Below are 23,688 nucleotides of genomic sequence, written 5' to 3'. Positions count from 1 at the left end.
AGTGTGGAATGATTGGCGATTTTGCATGCTCTTCCCCTCTTGGTCGAACTACTCACCAGACGCGACACAGTAACAATTCAGATTTCCGTGAATTCTAGATATAAGAAACTTAATTTAGTATTGTAAACTAAATTTGTAGGATTATAGCAGCGGAACGATGTGAAACGGATCACATATCAATCAAAGTAACTGTAAATGTAGTACCGTAAAAGGTGTTATTTAATAAGCATATTAAAAACAAATACTATTACAGAAATGTTCCATAGTGCATACTTTTCCTACTTCCATTCTATTCTAAAATATGGAATAATTGTCTGGGCCAATTTTCCTGGCTTTGACAGTGCATTTAAGATACAGAAAATAGTACTGTAGTCTAATAACAATCATAAAAGGAGCTCATAGATTACAATCTTGTAGACCACTATTCCAAAGTATGGACATATTTCGTATGGATACACTTCCAATTCCTTGTCTATATTCACTAGAAACCTTGTTATTTTTAAAGAATTTAGTTCAAAATACTAAAAAATTGAAAAGAAATAATGATACAAACAGATACAACACAAGGAATAAACCCAATTTCCATATGAAATCTATAAGCACTAATATGTTCAGCTAAGACCCCCTAACCCTGGTACCGGTATTAAATTATTCAGTAAATTAGCTAATGAAATAGCACAGATTCAGAGATATGCTCATTATAAGACTGCTGTGAAGAATTATCCGATGGAACCCACTGTTTCTACACAATAGATGAATATTTTTGTATTTAAAATTATGTCTTCAAAATATCTTGTATGAAAAAGCAACTTTAAAAGTATAATGTTAACTAAATAATTGGATGTGTAAGTATGTAAATATAATCTGTAATTAGTGTAAAAGTTATTTGTAATATCCTGTATTTGGAAATCCAACATTTATTGGTATCATGGTACTGTTTATGATACTTGGATAAATAAATAAATAAATAAATAAATAAATAAATAAATAAATAAATAAATAAATAAATAAATAAATAAATAAATAAATAAATAAATAAATAAATAAATAAATAAATAAATAAATAAATAAATAAATAAATAAATAAATAAATAAATAATATGCCATAATGATAAAACTTCTAGATATATTGGCGCTGTTTTAGGATAATTCTGGAACATGGACTTAATAAGGACAACTGGATATTAATTGTAGAACTTTCCAGGCATCTTTCACTAAAAAGATATTGTAAGAAACCGGAATTATCTGGAAACTTGGTCAAAAATGTATATAAAGAGTGATGATCATGTTGTCATTAGTTAGGTTGTGAGGTTGCTATGTTGTTATGGAATTATATATGTTTTTACGGCCAGATGCCCCTCCTGATGCCAATCTCGGTTGAGGAGCTAATGACTAAATGAATGATGGTGGACGAAATTCGGTAAGGAGGTAGAAGGAATCAGCTGTGGCCTATGAATAGGAACTGCCCCAGAATTTGCCTAGAAGTAAAAATGGTAAACCATTCTCAGGACAGCCAGTTCAGACACTACAACATATTTGCCAAGCCTGGAGGATAATATGCTTCAGAAACCTTGACCATGGGAAAGGAAGAGCTTGGGATATTAAGGAATACTAGCCGAAACCCCTCAAAGAATGACAATAAATGGGTAAATATTTAGTGAAGGATTTCCATATATGAGACATTATTTGTACATATTCATGAGTTCTATTTTTGGGCTTATGCCGTGTAAATAATTATAAAACACACTCAACGTTTCAAAAGGAACCTTGCCTTTCTTCATCAGGAGACAAAAGAGAAGAGAAACGACGTATTGATGGTTGCTAGGAGAAAGCAACAAGGAAGCTACAAATGGTGCCCAAGATGTAAAGGGGACGCCATTTTAGCCCCATGCTAGAGACAATGAATAGTGGCAGCAAAGCATTACTCTCTAATGGTTCTGATTATAGGTAGCCATGATTCACTGAGGTTGTAACCTGTATCGCGGTTGAAATTATCTGGATGTTTACGTATTTCAACCGCCTCCCTGATAATTCTTGGGCGATATTGCTTTATACGGGCAAGAACATCCACTTCTTGGAACAAGACATCATGACCAGGTGTTAGGGCATGGTCAGCAACAGCTGATTTATCAGGTTGGTTGAGTCTGATACATCTGGTATGTTCTTTGATGCGAGTACACACCGTTCTCGAAGTCTGCCCAATATAAACCTTGCCACAAGTACAGGGAACTCTGTAGATACCAGGTTGTTGTAATTTAGGCAAACTATCCTTAGTTGGTCGCAGGAGTTGCCTAATCTTAACTGATGTTCCAAAAACAGTTCGTACATGGTACCTACGTAAGATTTTAGCAATACGATCCGTCGTGTTATGTATGTAAGGTAGGTAAGCAGTTCCTTTTACATCTTTTTTCTTAACAGACGTCCGATTATGTGCCGATTTCAGAACCCTTGAGATCAAAGCTCTGCTGTAACCGTTGCTCTTAAAGGTGGTTCTCAAGGTGTTAATTTCCTCTTGTAGATCTGACGCTTCACAAATCCTCCTGGCCCTGGTAGTCAGAGTTGTAAGGATACCATGTTTTTGGGCAGGGTGATGGTGAGAATCTGCGTGGAGATATCTATTGGTGTGTGTGGGCTTATGATACACGCTGTGTCCTAGAGATCCATCCTCTTTCTTGGTGACGAGAACATCCAAAAAAGGTATCTTGCCGTCAGATTCCATTTCCAAGGTGAAACAAATGGAAGGGTGCTGGCGATTAAGGTGATCCAGAAAGTGACCAAGATTGTCTTCACCTTCCGTCCATACGATGAACGTATCATCCATAAATCGCCACCAGATCTTCGGTTTGCAAGGTGCCGACGACAGAGCTTTCTCTTCGAAGTTTTCCATGAAGAAATTGGCCACAACAGGAGAGAGAGGACTTCCCATGGCCACACCATCTGTCTGTTCATAATATTTCCCATTCCATAGAAAGTAGGAGGAGGTCATGCAGTGATAGAAAAGCCTTGCGATCTCTTCAGTAAAAATATCATTAATGAGAGACATAACACCATCAACAGGTACTCTCGTAAACAGAGACACCACGTCGAGACTCACCAAGATATCGCCTGGATGAAGTGATATAGTTTTTAACTTCTCAATGAAGTGTGTGAGAAGTTAAAAACTATATCACTTCAGCCAGGCGATATCTTGGTGAGTCTCGACGTGGTGTCTCTGTTTACGAGAGTACCTGTTGATGGTGTTATGTCTCTCATTAATGATATTTTTACTGAAGAGATCGCAAGGCTTTTCTATCACTGCATGACCTCCTCCTACTTTCTATGGAATGGGAAATATTATGAACAGACAGATGGTGTGGCCATGGGAAGTCCTCTCTCTCCTGTTGTGGCCAATTTCTTCATGGAAAACTTCGAAGAGAAAGCTCTGTCGTCGGCACCTTGCAAACCGAAGATCTGGTGGCGATTTATGGATGATACGTTCATCGTATGGACGGAAGGTGAAGACAATCTTGGTCACTTTCTGGATCACCTTAATCGCCAGCACCCTTCCATTTGTTTCACCTTGGAAATGGAATCTGACGGCAAGATACCTTTTTTGGATGTTCTCGTCACCAAGAAAGAGGATGGATCTCTAGGACACAGCGTGTATCGTAAGCCCACACACACCAATAGATATCTCCACGCAGATTCTCACCATCACCCTGCCCAAAAACATGGTATCCTTACAACTCTGACTACCAGGGCCAGGAGGATTTGTGAAGCGTCAGATCTACAAGAGGAAATTAACACCTTGAGAACCACCTTTAAGAGCAACGGTTACAGCAGAGCTTTGATCTCAAGGGTTCTGAAATCGGCACATAATCGGACGTCTGTTAAGAAAAAAGATGTAAAAGGAACTGCTTACCTACCTTACATACATAACACGACGGATCGTATTGCTAAAATCTTACGTAGGTACCATGTACGAACTGTTTTTGGAACATCAGTTAAGATTAGGCAACTCCTGCGACCAACTAAGAATAGTTTGCCTAAATTACAACAACCTGGTATCTACAGAGTTCCCTGTACTTGTGGCAAGGTTTATATTGGGCAGACTTCGAGAACGGTGTGTACTCGCATCAAAGAACATACCAGATGTATCAGACTCAACCAACCTGATAAATCAGCTGTTGCTGACCATGCCCTAACACCTGGTCATGATGTCTTGTTCCAAGAAGTGGATGTTCTTGCCCGTATAAAGCAATATCGCCCAAGAATTATCAGGGAGGCGGTTGAAATACGTAAACATCCAGATAATTTCAACCGCGATACAGGTTACAACCTCAGTGAATCATGGCTACCTATAATCAGAACCATTAGAGAGTAATGCTTTGCTGCCACTATTCATTGTCTCTAGCATGGGGCTAAAATGGCGTCCCCTTTACATCTTGGGCACCATTTGTAGCTTCCTTGTTGCTTTCTCCTAGCAACCATCAATACGTCGTTTCTCTTCTCTTTTGTCTCCTGATGAAGAAAGGCAAGGTTCCTTTTGAAACGTTGAGTGTGTTTTATAATTATTTACACGGCATAAGCCCAAAAATAGAACTCATGAATAGTTACACGGGCCGTGAAAGTCTAAATGATAATTATTTGTACAATTACTTTTCGGCAGTATTGCAACTTTAAGGACGTCAGAAGTTCCACTCTGGTCATTGCAACATAGGCTATACCATGGCTGAAAACTGGCTGAGGTAAATACTGAAACCTGCACGTTTCACTGTTTCCCCTTGAGCCTTATTGATCGTGATACAAAATACCAAACGAATTGGAAATTGGAGCCACTTAAAACAAAATGGAGGTGTTTTATCTGATGGAGTTAGATGATGCTATGGACACAATGTCGGCCAAACCAGAATTTTAAATTGCCACATTAGCAGTTTACTCATCGTAAAGATACAATCCTTCTGGTTTCCATGACAGTAAATTATGACACGGAGGATCGACTCACTTTCCTAACTACCGGGGTGGAAGAATTTCATACGATATAGAGAAAAATACTTTTACATTTCTCCAACATCACTTCACGCTAATAAATACTGTATAGGGAGAGCTACAAAGAGACAGTAGCATTGTGCTGAATAGCTTCTTCTCGACCAAAGAGGATCTCAACTAAGTGACAGAATTGCCAACTGCGTTTGGCACAGTCCCACTAGATGGCTCTTAACAACTCGCAAATTTTCTCCAAATCCCGCTAGAATTTCAAGCTATTATGCTATTACTGTATATTTATTTGAAATGAGGGAGGGCAGTTTAATACAAACTGTACATACCGGTAGCGAATGAGATGAATGATATGTCACAATTTACATTCAATTTCTAAATTAGACAACAAAGGAGAAGAAAAATTATAGACATTTGAACTATACGGTATAAACTTACCAATATGCCATTGGAGTATAATAATTATATTAACTCCTCAGCCTCTTTACATGGGAGCACAAATGTCTCTTAAAATTTGAAACTAGTATGGTTATTAAAGCAGACTTATAAATTAGAAAATATACAACATAGAAAAATTCACCAGGTATCTCCAACAACCATTACTTAAACTTTGGGTCCGATAACCACAACTCCTTTAGAAAACCTCGTTGATAACTCTGTTTTGGCATGTTCTCAAAACAGTACATACGCTATGTAATACATTGCAATTGTTATAGGATTTGGATAGCTTGTCTGCTTTCATGGAATTTATTTTAACAGCCAGTTGCCTGGGTTGTGGTAAGGTTGCATACTTGATAACTTCCAAGGACCGATTTGTCTATTTGACCCTGTAAAATACCGTATGTATCGTTGTATTGGGTATGGTGCTGGGTTGGACAAGAATGGGGAGGTGAGGGTCTGTGCCAGTTAGCTACGTCGTTCAGGTTTCAAGCTTCGTAGACCACAGGTAGGGCAAAGTATGCCCCATTAGAACGATAACAACATGCAATGGCAGGTATGTAGCTGCGCGAACTTCCATCCTTCGAAGAAATTTACAACACAAAGTTTATTCACTGCCTCGAGTTGTATTCCAGCGACGAGTATGTGGATATGTTACTTATCTATGGAGAAGCTAGGCAGAATGCATACCAGGCACAACGCCTGTACCAAGAACGCTATCCGGATAGACGACAACCGACGGGCATGACATTTCGGAGGGTGGAAAGACGCCTGCGGGATACTGCATCCCTGGGAAGGACACGGCCTGTTCGAGACCATCCCGTGACGTCTTCTGACAATGAAGAGGTCGTGTTCGACGCTATCTGGTGTAACCCTCATACTAGCACACGGGCCATTGCACAGGAGACGAACATCAGCCGAGCGTCTGTTATGCGGATATTGCACACCCACCGGTTTCGCCCGTACCATATACATTTACACCAGAAGCTCCATTGATTTAGATGCCCGGGTGGCGTTCTGTGAATGGATCCTACAGCATGTGGACACTGATCTTGCTTTTTTAGCGACTCTCTTATTTACGGACGAAGCACGATTCCACAACAATGGAACAGTTAGTCGTCATAATATGCATTGCTGGAGTGTGAATAATACCCACTGGGTGCGACAGACAGCTTTCCAGGTACAGCGGGGCGTGAATGTATGGTGTAGAATCATGGGTGATCACCTCATCGATCCCCATACCTTTGAGGGCCATCTGACCAGCCAACGCTATCTGCGGTTTCTCCAAGATGAACTACCGCCGTTTTCGGAACATGTGCCACTCCTTGGCCGCTGCAGGATGTGGTTTCAACATGACGGAGCTCCACCGCACGCGGCGGTGGTCGTCCGGAACCATCTCCATACGACGTATCCTGATAAATGGATAGGAAGGGGAGGACCTGTCTCCTAGCGCGCCAGATCGCTCGATCTTACGCCCCTGGATTATTTTCTGTGGGGCCATGTAAAATAACTGGTGTATGCACAGGAGCCGGCCAGTCCTTGTCACCTTAGACAGCTCGTCACCGAGGCATGTCGCTCCGTTTCGCCATAGATGTTACAACGGGCCAGACGGTCCTTACAACATCGCGCGCAGTTCTGTATTGACCACGGATGTCGTCAATTCGAGCAGGTGCTGCGTTAAACGACGTTCGATAACTGAAATCCTGTCACATGTTTCCTAGCCTCTATCAACCCAGCTCCATACCAACAGCCCTCTTCAGGGTCAAATGAACAAATCAGTCCTTGGGAGCTATCAAGTATGCAACCTTACCACATCCCAGGCAACTGCCTGTGAAAAGAGTTCTTATGTGTGATTCGAACCTCCTACCTCCAGCACTGTCCACTATCACATATCTCCCCGCCCGCTTGTCATGTGAGCTACTGCGACACTTGACATATGGCGCCCACTTCCCAGCCTATACAGTATCGTGATCCCGGTCTGTGCGTCCACCTCCTGTTTTAAAGTGCGTGTTCTGCGTATCTGTACTCGTTTTACGGGTTCCTTCGAGGTACCCATAATGAATTAACAGTGGCACTCACGATTCCTGCTCTCTTCTAGCCTGTAAACACACTCTCGTTGTGTTACCCCGGTGTAGGAAGAGGGACCGATTGTAGGAAATGTGAAGGGATGCATAAAACTGGATCGCAAGGGGCTGGTGAACCACCCCTTATTTTATACCAGTCTGCTAAGCCCACTAGCAAGAAAAAAATAGGTAGAATTTTGAACAATTCTAGATGGCCCTGTGGTCTACGGTTAGCAGGCTAGCCTCTTACTGGGAGGCCCAGGTTTTGATTCCCAGCCAAATCAAGGAATTTTTTACCTGCATCTGAGGGCTGATTCGAGGTCAACTCGGCCTCTTTTTTTTTGCTAGTGGCTTTACGTCACACCGACACAGATAGGTCTTATGGCGACGATGGGAGAGGAAAGGCCTAGGAGTTGGAAGGAAGCGGCCGTGGCCTTAATTAAGGTATAGCCCCAGCATTTTATCGGTGCGAAAATGGGAAACCACGGAAAACAATCTTCAGGGCTGCCGACAGTGGAATTCGAACCCACTATCTCCCGGATGCAAGATCACAGCCGCGTGCCTCTAACCGCACGGCCAACTCGCCCGGTAACTCGGCCTCTGTGAGAAAAATTGAGGAGCTATCTGACAGCGAATTGGCCGCCCCAGTCTGGAAAGCCAAGAATAATGGCTGAGAAGATTTGTCGTGCTGACCATACGTCATCACATACTCTGCAGGCCTTCAAGGTGCGTAGCAGTCGCTTAGTAGGCCAAGGCCTCTCAGGGCTGTAGTGTCATGGGTTTTTTAAAAAATCTACTACGACCAAATTAAAACTATACAATAGAAATAGAAGACAACATTTCTATTTCTTCATCCTCTCTCTCTTAAATGATATTAGTTACTTTATTTGTGTAGTGTTCGATGCTTCTACCAAGATTCCAGAAGGCTTGTTAGCAGGAAGTACCTATCATCTTGGTCACTTCGACCAGTGCCTGGGAATAGCCATTAATTTTGGAGAACGACAAGTTAAAGGACAGTACTGCATTGCTGACATTGGTATTCAGCACAGAAGATCTAGACAGCCGTGTGATCAAGAGCTTCGCCCTGATGGATCAGCATGGCAGAAGATAGAGGTAAATAATGGTTACAATGGTTGTCACTGTGTCTATCCTATTATGCATTCCTTTTTTCTGTTCCTATCTTTATGTATATAGCATGATTTATTATTGTAGTGATGGCGAAGTTGATTACTGTTTTAAAGAGATAGAACAATGTGAGTAGGTACCAGCCCTTTCGAGTTTATGCATATATATGTTAGAAAACAAGTCAATGCCTGATTTAGTAGTTTCACCGATCATGGTACCATGCATATTAACAACGAATTTCTGAACAGTTTACATTACAAGCGAATGATTTACAGATGATCTCTCGGCAGCAATAATAATTCATGGCACATGCTAGATTTGAATGTTCAGAATCTACATAATGTATTGTTCATAATAATTGCTCTTCACTTTGTTTTTAGCATTCACAATGTATCGTACCATACAGTTGTCAGTGTCACACTGAGATATTATTGAATACAGTTGTTTAATGTGAGAGATCTAAAACAGTAGTGGCGACTGGGCCTTAGAAGTGTGAGGGGGAGGCACACAAATTTTTAGACAACAAAAAGTAGCCGGATCTGAGGGATATCACAATTGATAAATATCATTGTAGAATACTGTATTGGCGTTGACTCAACTTCGGTTTGAAAGAAGTCTCCACCTTCATATTAATTAAGTATTGAAAGTTAGGTATAGCGTTCGGGTTGCGGGGAGGGGGGAGATCAAAATCAAAATAAATAGCTATAAAATAGTAATTCTCTGATGCTCTCTTCGATAGAGACATAAAGGCTGACAGTTTACCAAATTAAGTGCGGTTCTATTCAATAACACTTTCACCAAAGGAACAATAATTACTCATTTATTACAATAGAAGTACAGCGTGATTATACAATTAAAAATATTTGAATACACAGTAACAAAGTAACAGACACTAGATGGAACTGAACAGACACGCTGACTGAGTAAAACTGGCAGACTGATGAATGAGCAACAAGCGGGTGTCCTTGCCAAAAATATTCCTTTGCTACCCTCCGTCGTAGCAGATGCTACACATTGCTCCGCAGGTCTCCACTATTTGCTATGGCGCTGTACAGTTAGGTTAGCCACGACGAACAGCACTTTGTGCGTATTTCCGCTAAGTACTTTCTCTTTTTGTTGTTGTTGTTGTTGTTGTTGTTGTTGCTATTTTGCTTTACGTCGCACCGACACAGCTAGGTCTTATGGCGACGATGGGACAGGAAAGGCCTAGGAGTGGGAAGGAAGCGGCCGTGGCCTTAATTAAGGTATAGCCCCAGCATTTGCCCGGCGTGAAAATGGGAAACCACGGAAAACCATCTTCAGGGCTGCCGATAGTGGGGTTCAAACCCACTATCTCCCGGATGCAAGCTCACAGCTGCACGCTCCTAACCGCACGGCCAACTCTCCCAGTAGTATTTCTCTTAATAAATAAATAAATTAAAGGAAGGAATTAGCTGAAATGGCAACAGGGTTTGTACAAATTACCTTTTATTATAGTTACTAGTTTCAGGTGGCTAAAATGGAATAAATATTTAATGTTTTAACCACGAAGTGGGGGTGTTGGCTGCCCTCCTTCACCCTCTCCTAATTGCCTCCCCAGATCAAAAATGTTGATATTAGCCTACTTTGAATTCTGTCATCAAATTGTTAAAGTTGTTTGTAGTAAGATTACCACTTACAAATGTAATCATGAACCAAATATGTTTGTTATCTAATGTTTTACAAATCTAGACTGCGCCTTTTTATTTGCTATGCCAGTCGTTTCACTCGTGGTATAATGTGGTATTTTCAATGAGAATTATAAAACTGAAGTTGATATAGAATCATATGCAGAGGAAGAAGGGGTGTTGGGAGGGTTTGGTAAAGTCATGTGCGGAATTTTACTGTATATCGCAACTGCACAATTTGATCAAATGGAGTTACGTGGTCGTCTGGGTTCAGAAACAAGTAGCACGCACGTGTGCATATTGTTCGAACTGTAGTTATGCTCTAGGCCGCTAGAGGGCAATTGCGTAATTGTAGAGCAATATCGCCGTATGTCTCAGTTCTGTCTTTAACTTCGCGCGTGATCCTTCGTGTCCGTTGGAACAATGACGTAAGTGTGATTCCTGGTCGAAACTTCATTGGTTGAGAAGCTCATTACACATGACAGTTTTTAAAAAAAAATTACTTTCAGTGTTTAAAGTTTGTATTTCATTCATCCTATTTCGTTAGCAGAATGGTACCGAGACGTAGGGTCTTTTTCTTCCTGATACTACTGACAAACTTCGTTACATATTGTTCACAGTTTCAGGAGAACAATGACGTATTTGCAGAAAAGGGGTCTTTTGGGCGACAATAAAGTAATTATTTTGAAAACATTTCTGTACCTTGTAGTGTGCTTGTATTTGTTACAATTAAAATTCGGTACATTGATGGAATCTTATGAGACTTATGAGACTTATGAGACTGATGTGGTGATAGGAGTAGAATCATGGTTGAGAGAAGGGGTGGGTAATAGAGAAGTATTTCCAGAACGGTACACTGTCTATTGTAGAGACCGAGGAGATAAAAAGGGAGGGGGGGTGTTTATTCTGGTGAAGGATACTTATGGTTCACATGAATGGTTTACCGATGAAAGGGATGAAATATTAGGGATAAAATTAGTTTGTGATAATATGAAGGAGGTGGGAATTATAGGAACATACAGGCCTGGAAGAGAGGAAAGAGACATGGAAATATTTGAGAAAATAATAGATTATACTCATAAAAACAATAATAATGATATGGTAATAATTGGGGGAGATCTAAACTTGCCTGAAGTTGAATGGAATGGAGCTGCAAGTGAAGCCCATGAACAGAAACTGGCAAATAAGTTAATTTGGGAGGGAGGATTTACACAAGTAGTACAAGAACTGACTCGTCTCAATAACTTACTAGATGTATTCTTGGTTAAACCATGGGAAATTGTTGATAAAACTGAGGTAATTGAAGGAATAGGTGACCATAAGGCTGTAATAATGGATGTAGGACTGGTACCAAAAAGGCTTAATAAGAGGGTCACACAAGACAAGAAATTGTACAGAAAAACTAAAGTTGATGATTTTGGGACTTACCTTAAATCACAATTCAGTTGTTGGATAAGTGAAGGGAGTAATGTGGATATACTTTGGGTTAAATTTAAAGGAATCATATGGGAAGGAGAGAAGAGATTTGTACCTGTTAAGAAGGGTAAAATGACTTCAGACCCTGTTTATTATACAAGGGAAATAAGAAAATTAAAAAGAAAATGTAGAATAGTAAACAGGAAAATCAAAGAGGGTAGGGAGAATAGAGAAACTAGAAAACAGCTAATGAGGGAACTGAATAGAGTGAAAAAGGAAGCAAAAGAGAATTATATGAATGGCATTCTTCAAGAGGGTAATGACCACAAAGGGAAATGGAAAAAGCTGTATTCATATATTAGGAATCAAAAAGGAAAAGGAATCCAAATTCCTACAATGGTGGGAGAAGGGGGTGAACACTATTTAACAGATACTGAGAAAGCAAACCTCTTTAGTAGGGAATTCCGAGATTCAGTAGAAGATTGTCAGGACTTGGAAACCATAACAGAAGATAGAGAGAGAGAGACACATAGGGAAACAAGAAGCTTCTCATTCACAAATGAAGATATTTTCAGAGAAATCCAACTGCTTCAGCAAGGAAAAGCAGCAGGAAGTGATCAAATTACTGGGGAGGTATTAAAGACAATGGGGTGGTATATAGTGCCTTATTTAAAATTTCTCTTTGACTATGTCATAAATAATAGTGTAATACCAAAGGAATGGAAGGAATCTATAATAATACCAATTTATAAAGGAAAGGGTGATAAAAGGAAACCAGAGAACTACAGACCAATCAGCCTGACCAGTATAGTTTGTAAAATACTGGAGAGTTTAATAGCAAAGTACATCAGAGGGCTATGTGATGATGAAAATTGATTCATGAGGAGCCAGTATGGATTTAGAAAGAAATTTTCTTGCGAGGCACAACTGGTGGTATTTCAGCAGGACATATCAGATCAGTTGGATTCAGGAGGCCAGTTAGATTGCATAGCCATAGATCTTTCCAAAGCCTTTGATAGAGTGGAACATGGAATATTATTAAAGAAATTGGAGGGAATGGGATTGGACGTAAGGGTTATTACGTTGGATAAGAACATTTCTAAATTCAAGGGTTCAGAAAGTCAAAGTAGGAAATAATATATCACAGGAAGAGAAAGTTTGGAAGGGAATTGCACAGGGTAGTATAATCGGTCCGTTACTTTTCTTAATATACACAAATGATTTAGGGAAGAATATAACATCGAAAATAAGATTGTATGCAGATGACATAATTGTTTATAGGGAAATAAATAACATTGCGGATTGCTCAGAATTACAAAGGGACCTTGAGAGTATCCAAGAATGGGTTGAAGAAAATAATATGAAGATTAATGGAGGCAAATCAACTGTTACAACATTTACAAACAGGAGCTTTAAAATTGAATTTGAATATACTTTGGATGAGGTAGTTATCCCTAAAGATGGCAAGTGCAAATACTTAGGTGTGAGATTTGAAAGTAATTTGCACTGGAAGGGTCATGTTGATGACATTGTTGGGAAAGCATACAGATCGTTACATGTCATAATGAGGCTACTTAAAGGATGCAACAAAGAATTAAAAGAAAAAAGTTACTTAAGTATGGTTCGTCCATTATTGGAATATGCAAACAGTGTTTAGGATCCTCACCAAGAATACCTAATAAAAGAACTAGATGGTGTGCAGAGGAAAGCAGCAAGGTTTGTAACAGGGGATTTCAGGAGAAAGAGTAGTGTATCAGAAATGTTAAAGGAACTTGGTTGGGAAACTTTAAGTAAGAGAAGGGAGAAAACTAGACTTATAGGATTATATAGAGCCTATACAGGAGAAGAAGCATGGAGAGATATCCGTGAGAGGCTTCAGTTGGAAAATAATTATATTGGTAGAACTGACCACAAATATAAAATTAGAAGGAATTTTAGCAGAAGCGATTGGAGTAAATTTTCATTCAATGGGAAGGGCGTTAAGGAGTGGAACAGTTTACCAGGGGTAGTGTTTGATCCTTTTCCAAAATCTGTACAGATATTCAAGAAGAGAATAAACAACAACAGAGAAAATAAATGAAATGTTAGAGGGCATTCGACCAGTGCAGGATATTGTAAATAAAAAATGTGTGTGATTAAATTAATTCCATCCCCTGGTCTATGGAGTCTGGACAGCCCAAGTAGGGGACTGCCTGTAGGGGTGAAGTACAGTGGGGACTTCGAGGGCCCTGGGACCGTTACGGTAGCTGTGAAGGCCCTTCAGGAACTCTGAAAAGTGGTGGCAAAAGGGGCTCTGGTTAAGACGCAGCAGGTCGTTATGCTACTTAGGTTCCAAAATGGGTAAAATATAAATATGTAAATAAATTCAATGTTAATTTTAATCTTATACCAGTTGTATATTATTATTAGAAGTAATTTCACATACTGTATATGAGTTGACTATGTTTGTAAGATATTATAAGTAGAATTTTGTAAACAATATAAATTTATTAAGGATGATGTGTGTGTTTAATAGAACAAATTATTAGCGCAAATTGTATAATATTGTATTCTAGGAAAATTTTCTTCGTCTCTTGTTAATTTAAAATTTAGTGCTTGACAATAATGTATTTTAGTGTACCATTTGCCACCGAGGTAGACACCTCATTTGCAAATAAAGAGATTTTGATTTGATTTGGTTACAATTTCCTACAAAATTAATTTTTGGCCTAATTGAATCTTAACGAAAGATAAATCGGTTTTTTGCGTCTCCTGTACAATTGCAGTTTTGACAGTTATGCCATTGTTCTTCTGGAGCGACGATATGTAGTATAGTACAGTGCTCGAAAAATGTTTTGAATTTTATTATTTCACATGGTATATACCACAGTAGCCTTCCTCAAACATGTTTGCAGTATGCACAGTAGGCCAATGTCCAAGACACAAACCCAGCTCAGGTTTGATATTTGTCTGATTGGAGGCAATTGTTGTATTGGTAAGTTTAAACATTACTTGTATGGCTGGTGGTGTGTAGACAGCATGTGTAAGATGAGGGGAGAGAGGTACCATATTTCTCCGAATACAATACGACGCTGAATGCAAGACGACACCCACTTTTTCCTTCAAACAATTTAAATCAGGCTTAAAAAGTACTTCGTAAAACCATATGAATGCCTTTGTTGTACAGTACGCATATTTAGACTATCTTTGTCTTCACGCCAACGCCGAACATTGGCTTTAGTTATGCCATAGGTACTTTTTTGCGGCTACACAATTCTTTGGCTGTTTGATCTATACATATTTGGTATACGGTACGTTTTGGTACATTCTTAACTTATATACCACGCTGTATACAAAGTGATCAGATATGACACGGTGTGCCATAATGTTTTGTTCCCTGCTAGCTGCCCTTGTACGTGTCGGATGTCACAGTCGTATTTCAACTGTTCCCGAGTGTCAGTTTCTCAATTTTATAATTACTTATGAAAGGTATTATGGCTCATTCGTTTGCAACAGCAAAGTGTGTTTTTATGTATGATTCATATGTGTTCACTCACTTCAAAGTCAAGTTCAAGAAAGATTCCCAGGTGTAGGTGTTCCAAGTTGTAAAATAGTATAATCTATGTTATTTTAGGAAACTGGAAGTATCCAGCATAAGAAACCAAAAAAAACAGTATAGAGTTCTCACCAAAGAAAAATATCCGACTCGTTGGCTGAATGGTCAGCGTACTGGCCTTCGGTACAGAGGGTCCCGGGTTCGACTCCCGGCCGGGTCGGGAATTTTAACCTTCATTGGTTAATTCCAATGGCCCGGTGGCTGGGTGTTTGTGCTGTCCCCAACATTCCTGCAACTCACACACCACACATAACACTATTCTCCACCGCAATAACACGCAGTTACCTACACATGGCGGATGCCGCCCACCCTCATCGGAGGGTCTGCCTTACAAGGGCTGCACTCGGCTAGAAATAGCCACACAAAATTTATAATTTATACCAAAGAAAAATGAGATGACATTGGTCATCGTATGGAAAATTCTCCTAAAAATCACTTCATCTTTCACAACAATTTCATATGGATCTGTGCTAAAGGCTACTAAAGTATTTCATCTAAGCCATATAAAATAACTGTATCACATGCTCTTCAACTAGGTGACCTTGTACCTAGGCATACATTTTGTAAGTGGAGTCTGGAAAATGTATACAACGACCAAATAGAACTAGATTAGGCCTGCTTCCAACTCATGGCTATGTGTTTACTCAAAACAAGCATTACTGGAGTGCTGTTAAATCTGACTTCGTACATGAAGTGCCCTTCCATGGTGCAGAAATCCATTTCTACCACTTTTCTCACATCTTCCAGGATTACGGGTGGTCTCTGTGTTGCATATGTGGATCTGGTCCAATTTAACAGCGTCCTGATGCCAACACTATGTAGATGGATGTATTCACTCTTGAGTATTTCTGTGGTGGTTGGTAATTTTTTGTATGTGAATGAAGATATACTGTATCTATTAAGACTAACACAAACACTCAGTCCCAAGCTAGACGAATTAACCAGATGCAGTTAAAATTCCTGACCCACCAAGCAAGTAGGCTACACGGTTTGGATCACGTAGCTGTGAACTTGCATTTGGAAGATAGTGGATTCAAATCCCACTGTCAGCAGCCTACAGTAGGCTACACGGTTCGGGTCATGTAGCTGTGAACTTGCATTCGGGAGATAGTGGATTCAAATCCCACTGTCAGCAGCCCTGAAGATGGTTTCTTTGTGGTTGCACATTTTCATACTTGACACAGTCGCTTCCTTCCCAGTCTTAGCCACTTGGTCACTAAAAGACCTATCTGTGTTGATCAACATAAAACAATTAGAGGAATAGAAATCCCTGACCTGGTTGGGAATCAAATCCAGAACCCTCAAAACCCAAGGCCCCAATGCTGACCATTCAGCCAAGGTTCCAGACGAAGATTTCACACTTAATGCTTGTAAATGAAATAAAATTATTCTGATAAGGGATATCAACTTCAACAATACTAAATAGATAATTGCTCACTAAACTTTTCAATTCGAATTCCTGTTGTTCTTTATTAATGCTGTATGTTTCAGTGGTGTGGAGATCCATCCAAAGTACGTCGAGACCTGGTTCACTGGGCTCTGTGTGTTCCAGCCTCGTGCACTCCACAGGATGTTCACAGTGGCTTATCACAAGCTCTGGCTGGCTTAGAGACTTCCATGGGAGTTGTCTTCAACGTATCAGTTCCACCAGAACAATGTTCCATTCTTGATGAAGAAACTCAGCTTGGAGCTTCAGCAATTTCTTTAGGGTATGAAAAACTGCTGTTTTTATTGATTGTTACCAGTGCATTAAACGTAAATATTGTTTTTACAAACATGAGACGTAGTCTGGTAATAGATTGTAAATGTTTTTGAAGATCGATCTTGTCTCCTCATTCCCAAGTCTCCCCAGCTCAAGGTATGCAACATTTTCATAACAGTACTCTTTTGTCGGAAATCACCCAGAACAAATCATGCTGCTTTACTTTGGATCTTTTCCATTCCTTTATTCAAGTAATTCTGGTGTTGGTCCCGTACAATGGAATTATACTCTAACTGGTGTCTTATCCATCCTTACACAAACCCTAAAAACTCTCATAACTAAATGAAGAGATCTGTATCCTCTATTTACAACCTTTTTAATGTGATTATACCAATGAAGGTCTTTCCTTATACTAACACCTAATACCTAGGTACTTACAGTGTCCTCGTAAAGTACCGTACTCTACTTTCACCCCATCAACACAGTAATTAAAAGTGAGAGGATTTTTCCTCTTGTTGAAATTTACAAGCTGACTTTTCATCCTGTTTACCGGCGTGGGATTGAACTCCACTGTCAGCAGCCCTGAAGATGGTTTTCTGTTGTTCCCCATTTTCTCTCCAAGCCAGTTTCCTGTCCCATCATTGCCACAAGACCTAGGCCTATCTCTGTTGGTACGACGTAAAGCAAATTGTAAAAAGAAATTATACAGTACATCATAGGACATGAATAAGCCTTCTACCTAAAGTAGTTCTCTGTATTAAATTTTGTAAGTTCCAGTTTGCATTTGGTTACTTTTGTTTGTAGGTATATGTGTGTTCTTTGTACAAGAAAGTTTATACATGTACAGCTGCAAAATAAACATTTAATTTGTTTCAGTAATTATTTTCTTATTTTGGCACAAATATGTTAAAGATTTAATAGTCTAACTTTGGTAATGAATACAAAAATATAGCATGGAAAAACAGTTTATTGCAGAAACCCTCTATGCGCAAACTCTAAAAACAAACATTTTTGTAGATTATGAAAATTTCATACTCGCCTTCATAATATTATAGCAGTATAGTAGAACCTCGATTATACGTTCCCGAAAACTACGTTTTCCCGTATTATTCGTTCAAATTACGTGGTCCCGCGAGCATCCTAATTAAATCACGTTGTAAAAATCCCGCATTACCCGTTCCTCGAAGAAACGATTTCCCGGATCAACCATCCAAAAAATTTCAGTCCCATCAACGCTAAGTCCTCGATTACGCGTTTGTCAAGAAACTGTGTATCACGAAAGGACGGCTACGGCATACTTGCGGATCTTGGTGTTAACGTCCCGTCATTGCCGTAATTTGAAGAAGTACTGTACCGTACTGGAAAAGCATTCGGCGGTGAACTTGCATAAGGGACCATCTCAGCATCGCGTTCTGGTGGTATTGTGTAGAGAATCCTCGGAAATCATAAAGCAGAGTGTGTCCACAACAATTGGAAGGAGACAGAGCGCATTTCGGCAGCTCTACTTGAAGACGGAACGAGTTTCGTCAAATGTTCGTACTTGCAAAACATCTACATTATATCCAGGGTTACCGGTAAGTTACATGTTTATTATTATTATTATTATTATTATTATTATTATTTTTTTTTTACTTTTTCGAGTGTATCGCCGAACAGGTTTTCGGCACTTCCCACAGGGCACTGTATAGTCACTGGGCTTTCAGGCAGGAATCGAAACTGCTCCTTCTTCAGTAACACAAATTTAGTATTTTAATATTATCGTGTACCGGTACCGGTACGATTATTGTACCAGGAAAAGTTTTTGGGTAAAGGGCATGAGTAGGACCTCAGGGAGTGGAACTTGGTTTTGGAGCCGATACAGAGTAGGATAGACTCGCAGAGCGAATAATAGATGGTTAACATTTTTTTTTCAAAACAATTTATTAATTCTTCACCCTGCGATATGATTATTGGACTCAAATCTGGCATTGAAATTAAAAGTTTGAACGTAATCTTCCTGAATTCTGTTCATGAAAATGGAATAAATATCACTGATTCCAAAGTCTTTCATATGTGAGAATTATGAGGTATTGAATTTCCACCTAAAGTCTTTCTAAACCTAAGCACACACTTGTAATTGTAAGTTGATATGAGAAATTAAATTTCTGTTAAAAGTTTTCAGTTTTCAGTTTGTAAACCTTGATATATAGCACACTTGAAAAGCCTAAAGTCTTTCTGTGAGATATAAAAATGAAATTTGAAATTAAATTAATCACTTCTGAGAAATTATGAGAACTCTGAAATATTTGTTCACACGCGACATTGAAGTTTCCACTGTTCAAAATTAATGAAAAATTTTAGTCAGTTTGTTACTACTCACTTACGGAAAGAAATGTTGCTACAAAATGTCGAAGGATGGACATCTGGAATGTTCCGTGGAGAATCAGGATCGGCGATGTTCCCTTAACACACCATGTTGACGTTCCCGATGAGGTGATGACGGCTGGAACTGGATCATGTAGAATTGCAGCTTGTTAGGGTGATTTTTCGCACACGAAAAATTCACTTAGTGCGAGTAGTTATCACTGACACTGTCATTTACTGTTGAACACTATTTATGGCGTAATTGAATTTCAAGACGTTAAATAAAGAATCACAGTCCTTCCTGTATGAAATACTATGTAAAGTCGTTACTGAAACGTTCATAATTACACAGTTCACACTTGAAAAGGCAAATCATAGTCGATAATCACAGTCTTTGAACACAGTCATTAAGTCACTAAGGATTATTATTACCTCAGAAAAGTTCTTAGTTTTCACTCAAATTACTACTGTAAGTCGCATACTGATGTGGCGTGAATAAAGAAATACAGTTCAATACTCGAAAAGAAATGAGTTCTAGTGACTCTACACATTAGTTTCTGTAGAAGTTTAATATCATTTGAAGTAACCTAAGTCTACACGTAATGACATATTCTGTGAACGTTAAATATTTGATATTTGCACTTCAAAAAGTTCACTCGTATTATATTCTTAAATGACTTTTAGAATTAGGCTGTAGTCGCGACGCGATGTACTAAATACAGTGCGACGTCTTTTATAATTCTGTCGGCGATATAACTTCGTGTTCCGGAAATGCGACGGCAAGTGACTGCGCGAACATACTGTACGCGGGTCGGTCTCTCCTCTGTCTCACTCACACACGTCTGTATACTCGTCCTTGTACTGGCCTGCTTGCTGGCTAGCCTTGACATATATAGATACCAGCGCTGGGAGGGGTAGCATCTCTTGGCCATGTGACCGTGAGTGCGTAATTTCGTTTAGACTTTAAATTATTATAACTTAACAACCATGGGATGAATTAATTCGAAATTCACAGGGATTAACTTTTATGACGTCCGCTACGATTCAGCGTTTGTCCCGTTGAAATTGGTTAAGGCGTTGAAAAGCTGGCAAAAGAAAAATTCTTTTCGAGAAATATCTCTAGGGGAAGTGAGCTTCGAGCGACAGGTGACGTCACTTGACTCCGCCTAGTGCACTCGTGGGGTCTGGCACATACTGGAACATTCTTTACATAGATGTTCGTACGTCGGTCGGATCTTTTATGCTGGAATAACGTTTCTTTCGATTGATATGGACCAGGACCTAGGCTTTCCTGGTACATTATGTTATCGAGACAAGAACAGATGTTGCACCTTACATACTGTACATAAAGTCATGGGAGGTTTTGGAATTGCTTATTACTGTTTTGGTTCTAATATAAGACTGGCAATTTCACGTTTTGTGTTAAAGTGTTATAAAAACTGCAGTCTAATGTGCTTTAAGCCTACTTTATTAGAGAATTAAAAACTTCTTGTGGTCGATTGTTGTTTGGCTTGGCGTTACGGGTAACTTATTAGATTTTTCGAAGAATTCGGCTGATAAAAGTTGCTGAACTGAAAGAAGTTTTCAGAGGAAACTGACGAAGTTTTCCTGGTAAAACTGAATGTAAAGTTTCGAGATTTTTAAGTCGCATACCGGTAGTTAATGTTTGAAGCCGGCCCTGCGGTCTAACTTGCCTGCCTCTCACCCGGAGGGCCCGGGTTCGATTCCCGGCCAGGTCAGGCATTTTTACCTGGATATGAGGGCTTGTTTCAGGTTCACTCATTACACGATTACCTTTAATTGAGGAGCTATTTAATGGTGAGATGATGAGATGGTGATCCCCATCTAGAGAGCCAGGAATAACGGCCAAGACGATTCGTCGCACTGACCATGCATCTCCTCGTAATCTGTAGGCCTTCGGACCGAGCAGCGGTCGCTTGGTAGGCGGAAGGCCCATTGGGGCTCTGGTTTAGTTTGGTTTAGGGGTGTTTGTAAGATTATAAGTACCGGTATACATATTTCATTTTTGTGATGTTTAGCCAAATTGTTGATTGTTCATTCATCCCCGGACTTTCCGTTTTCCCATGTTGTACCCCAGTACGTTTTTTTCCTGTGGTCCTTCTAAAAACGGAGAATCAAGGTTCCACTGTATTTGAAATGTGTTGTTCTAAACGAGTGATTTTTGTTATAGATTAAGGAATTGTTTTTGGGGTACTGGTAGGTCTAGCCAGTTTTTAGGTTTTCTTGAAATATGGTCAACTGGTGATAAAGGGTTTCTGCAGTAACCAATGGAAATGTTTGACATATATTTAAGGGATCATATATATATTTGTCTATGGGGGGAACAGGTACAAGTGGGGAAGGCATATCCAGAAGTTTTTAAGATTCCACTGAGGGTAGCAAACAGAATTACTAATATATGGACATACAGTGCATGAAACAATTAAAACCACTATCCTTTTCAAGACTGAACAATACGTTTTCTGCTTCATACATCTTTCACTCTAAATGAAGTAGCTTTGCCATATGTGGTTCTTCCAAGGCAGCCAGTCGTTCTGTGAATAAATGACCAATTTCAGTTATCTTGTTCCATGTTAGGTCCCTCAATGCTATGTCAAATTCTGGTTTCAAAGTTGGATCTCCCATTCTTCAGTACCAACAACTTTGCTTTCTTGTTTGTTATCAACTATCTACAGTACTTTTCTCTCCTGATTAAATTATTCAGTCTATTCTTGCCATCTTTCTACCATGTCTCCACTACTTAGAAGTGGTTTTCTATCTAAGCTCCTAATGTACATGCTCCAATTTTTCCTTCTCCAAATTATGCCAATATACCAAATCTCAGTGTAGAATCAGGCAATACACCCACAAGATGGAACACTGTAATAAAGAAAATTTTCAAAGGTAAAATCAAGCCAATACAGTATTACCAAAAGGGAAATGGAAAATAGAAAGGATGAGAGAATGTTAATGTGTTAAGAGACATTTTATAGGAGAATGGTACAAAATGATACAAAAAAAAATTTCATTGTCATTTGCCCACATCAGATTCTTCCTTAGTTCACACCAATGAAGACCGGTGAAGACTTTTTACCTGTTTACATCTTGTTATGTATTCCTGCTATGTCCTTGGCTACATCAATTGTTCTTCCTATAATCCAGGATGAATGCTAATTGAGGCTTCCATTTATCACACTTTACAAACTAAAATATTCCAGTGATCACACAACTAATGAATGAAATGGCATTTCTTGATTTTTATTTTAGTTTTCTTTACGTCGTACCAACACAGATAGGTCTTATGACGACGATGGGATAGGAAAGGCCTAGGAGTGGGGAAGAAGTGGCTATGGTCTTAATTAAGGTACAGCCCCAGCATTTGCTTGGTGTGAAAATGGGAAACCATGGAAAACCATCTTCAGGGCTGCCAACAGCAGGGTTTGAACCCACTATATCCTGGATGCAAGCTCACAGCTGCGCACCCCTAACCTCATGGCCAACACGCCTGGTATTTCTTGAATTGTACCATATTGTGTTATGTTTCAGATGTGTGCTGGTTGTGATAATATCACTGTTCCTGGCTTGTACAGTATTTGATTATGTCTGCTGCAGTGATGATTCAAGGAAGATTAACAGTATATCTGGTCATATGGTGAACCAAGGTACTGTTTTAGATCCTATCAAATGTAGGAGCACTGATATCGGTCAATTTGAGAATAACATTCTAGGCATAACAACAACTGTTCATTTAAAATGATATACATATTTACGTAGAAAAGTGTATTGGAAATTTTTTCTGATGATAGATACAGTGTCTCTACTGATATAGACAGTGATTGATCAGCATAGTTGTCACCATTATCATAATTTTCCAACTCCAGTTTCTCTGTTCCAGGACATCTTCCCATATGAGACCTCTCTCCTTCACATAAGATTTCACTGTGTCTATCCAGCATTTCCTTGGCCTTCACCTTGGTCTTTTTCTTTGGACAGTAAGGAAGGAAAAGGACATTCTCCATATATTTATACACTGCCATCAGTTGTTAAATAGTACATAATCCAAATGATGAGATTCTACATAGATTCACTGTTTATACAGTCTGAATCAAGTGTTTGTGATGTTTTCCCCTCTCTCTTTCTCTGTTTTTGATAAACATCACACAAAGTGATATGGGCTCCTGGTGATAATGGGTTAGGAATGGACAATAATCAGTGCTGGATTTTGGGATGCTAGGGTGCTTGCTTAGGGGCCCATATTATAATGGAGCCTACACCACAACAAATAAATAAACATATACAAATTTTAAAAACTTTCTGGCTGTACCAGGAACTAAACCCAGGCACCCAAAGACGGGAGCTAACAGCGCTGTTGCACTATGGAGG

At 39.4% G+C, this 23,688-nt stretch overlaps 1 protein-coding gene across 1 annotated transcript in view; it reads left to right on the top strand.

Moving 5' to 3' along the window:
* LOC136857274 (nose resistant to fluoxetine protein 6) overlaps positions 1–23,688 on the top strand; it is a 75,236-nt gene that overhangs the window by 5,215 nt on the left and 46,333 nt on the right. The window contains exons 3-5 of the mRNA XM_068225016.1: positions 8,374–8,601; positions 16,762–16,969; positions 22,852–22,967. Of these exons, the coding sequence (XP_068081117.1) occupies positions 8,374–8,601; positions 16,762–16,969; positions 22,852–22,967 (552 nt within the window). The remainder of the gene's footprint in view (positions 1–8,373; positions 8,602–16,761; positions 16,970–22,851; positions 22,968–23,688) is intronic.

Source organism: Anabrus simplex, chromosome 1, assembly GCF_040414725.1.
Source record: "Anabrus simplex isolate iqAnaSimp1 chromosome 1, ASM4041472v1, whole genome shotgun sequence".
NCBI lineage: Eukaryota > Metazoa > Arthropoda > Insecta > Orthoptera > Tettigoniidae > Anabrus > Anabrus simplex.
The sequence above is the reverse complement of the archived record's forward strand: the minus strand, read 5'-3'. Positions and strand labels throughout refer to the sequence as shown.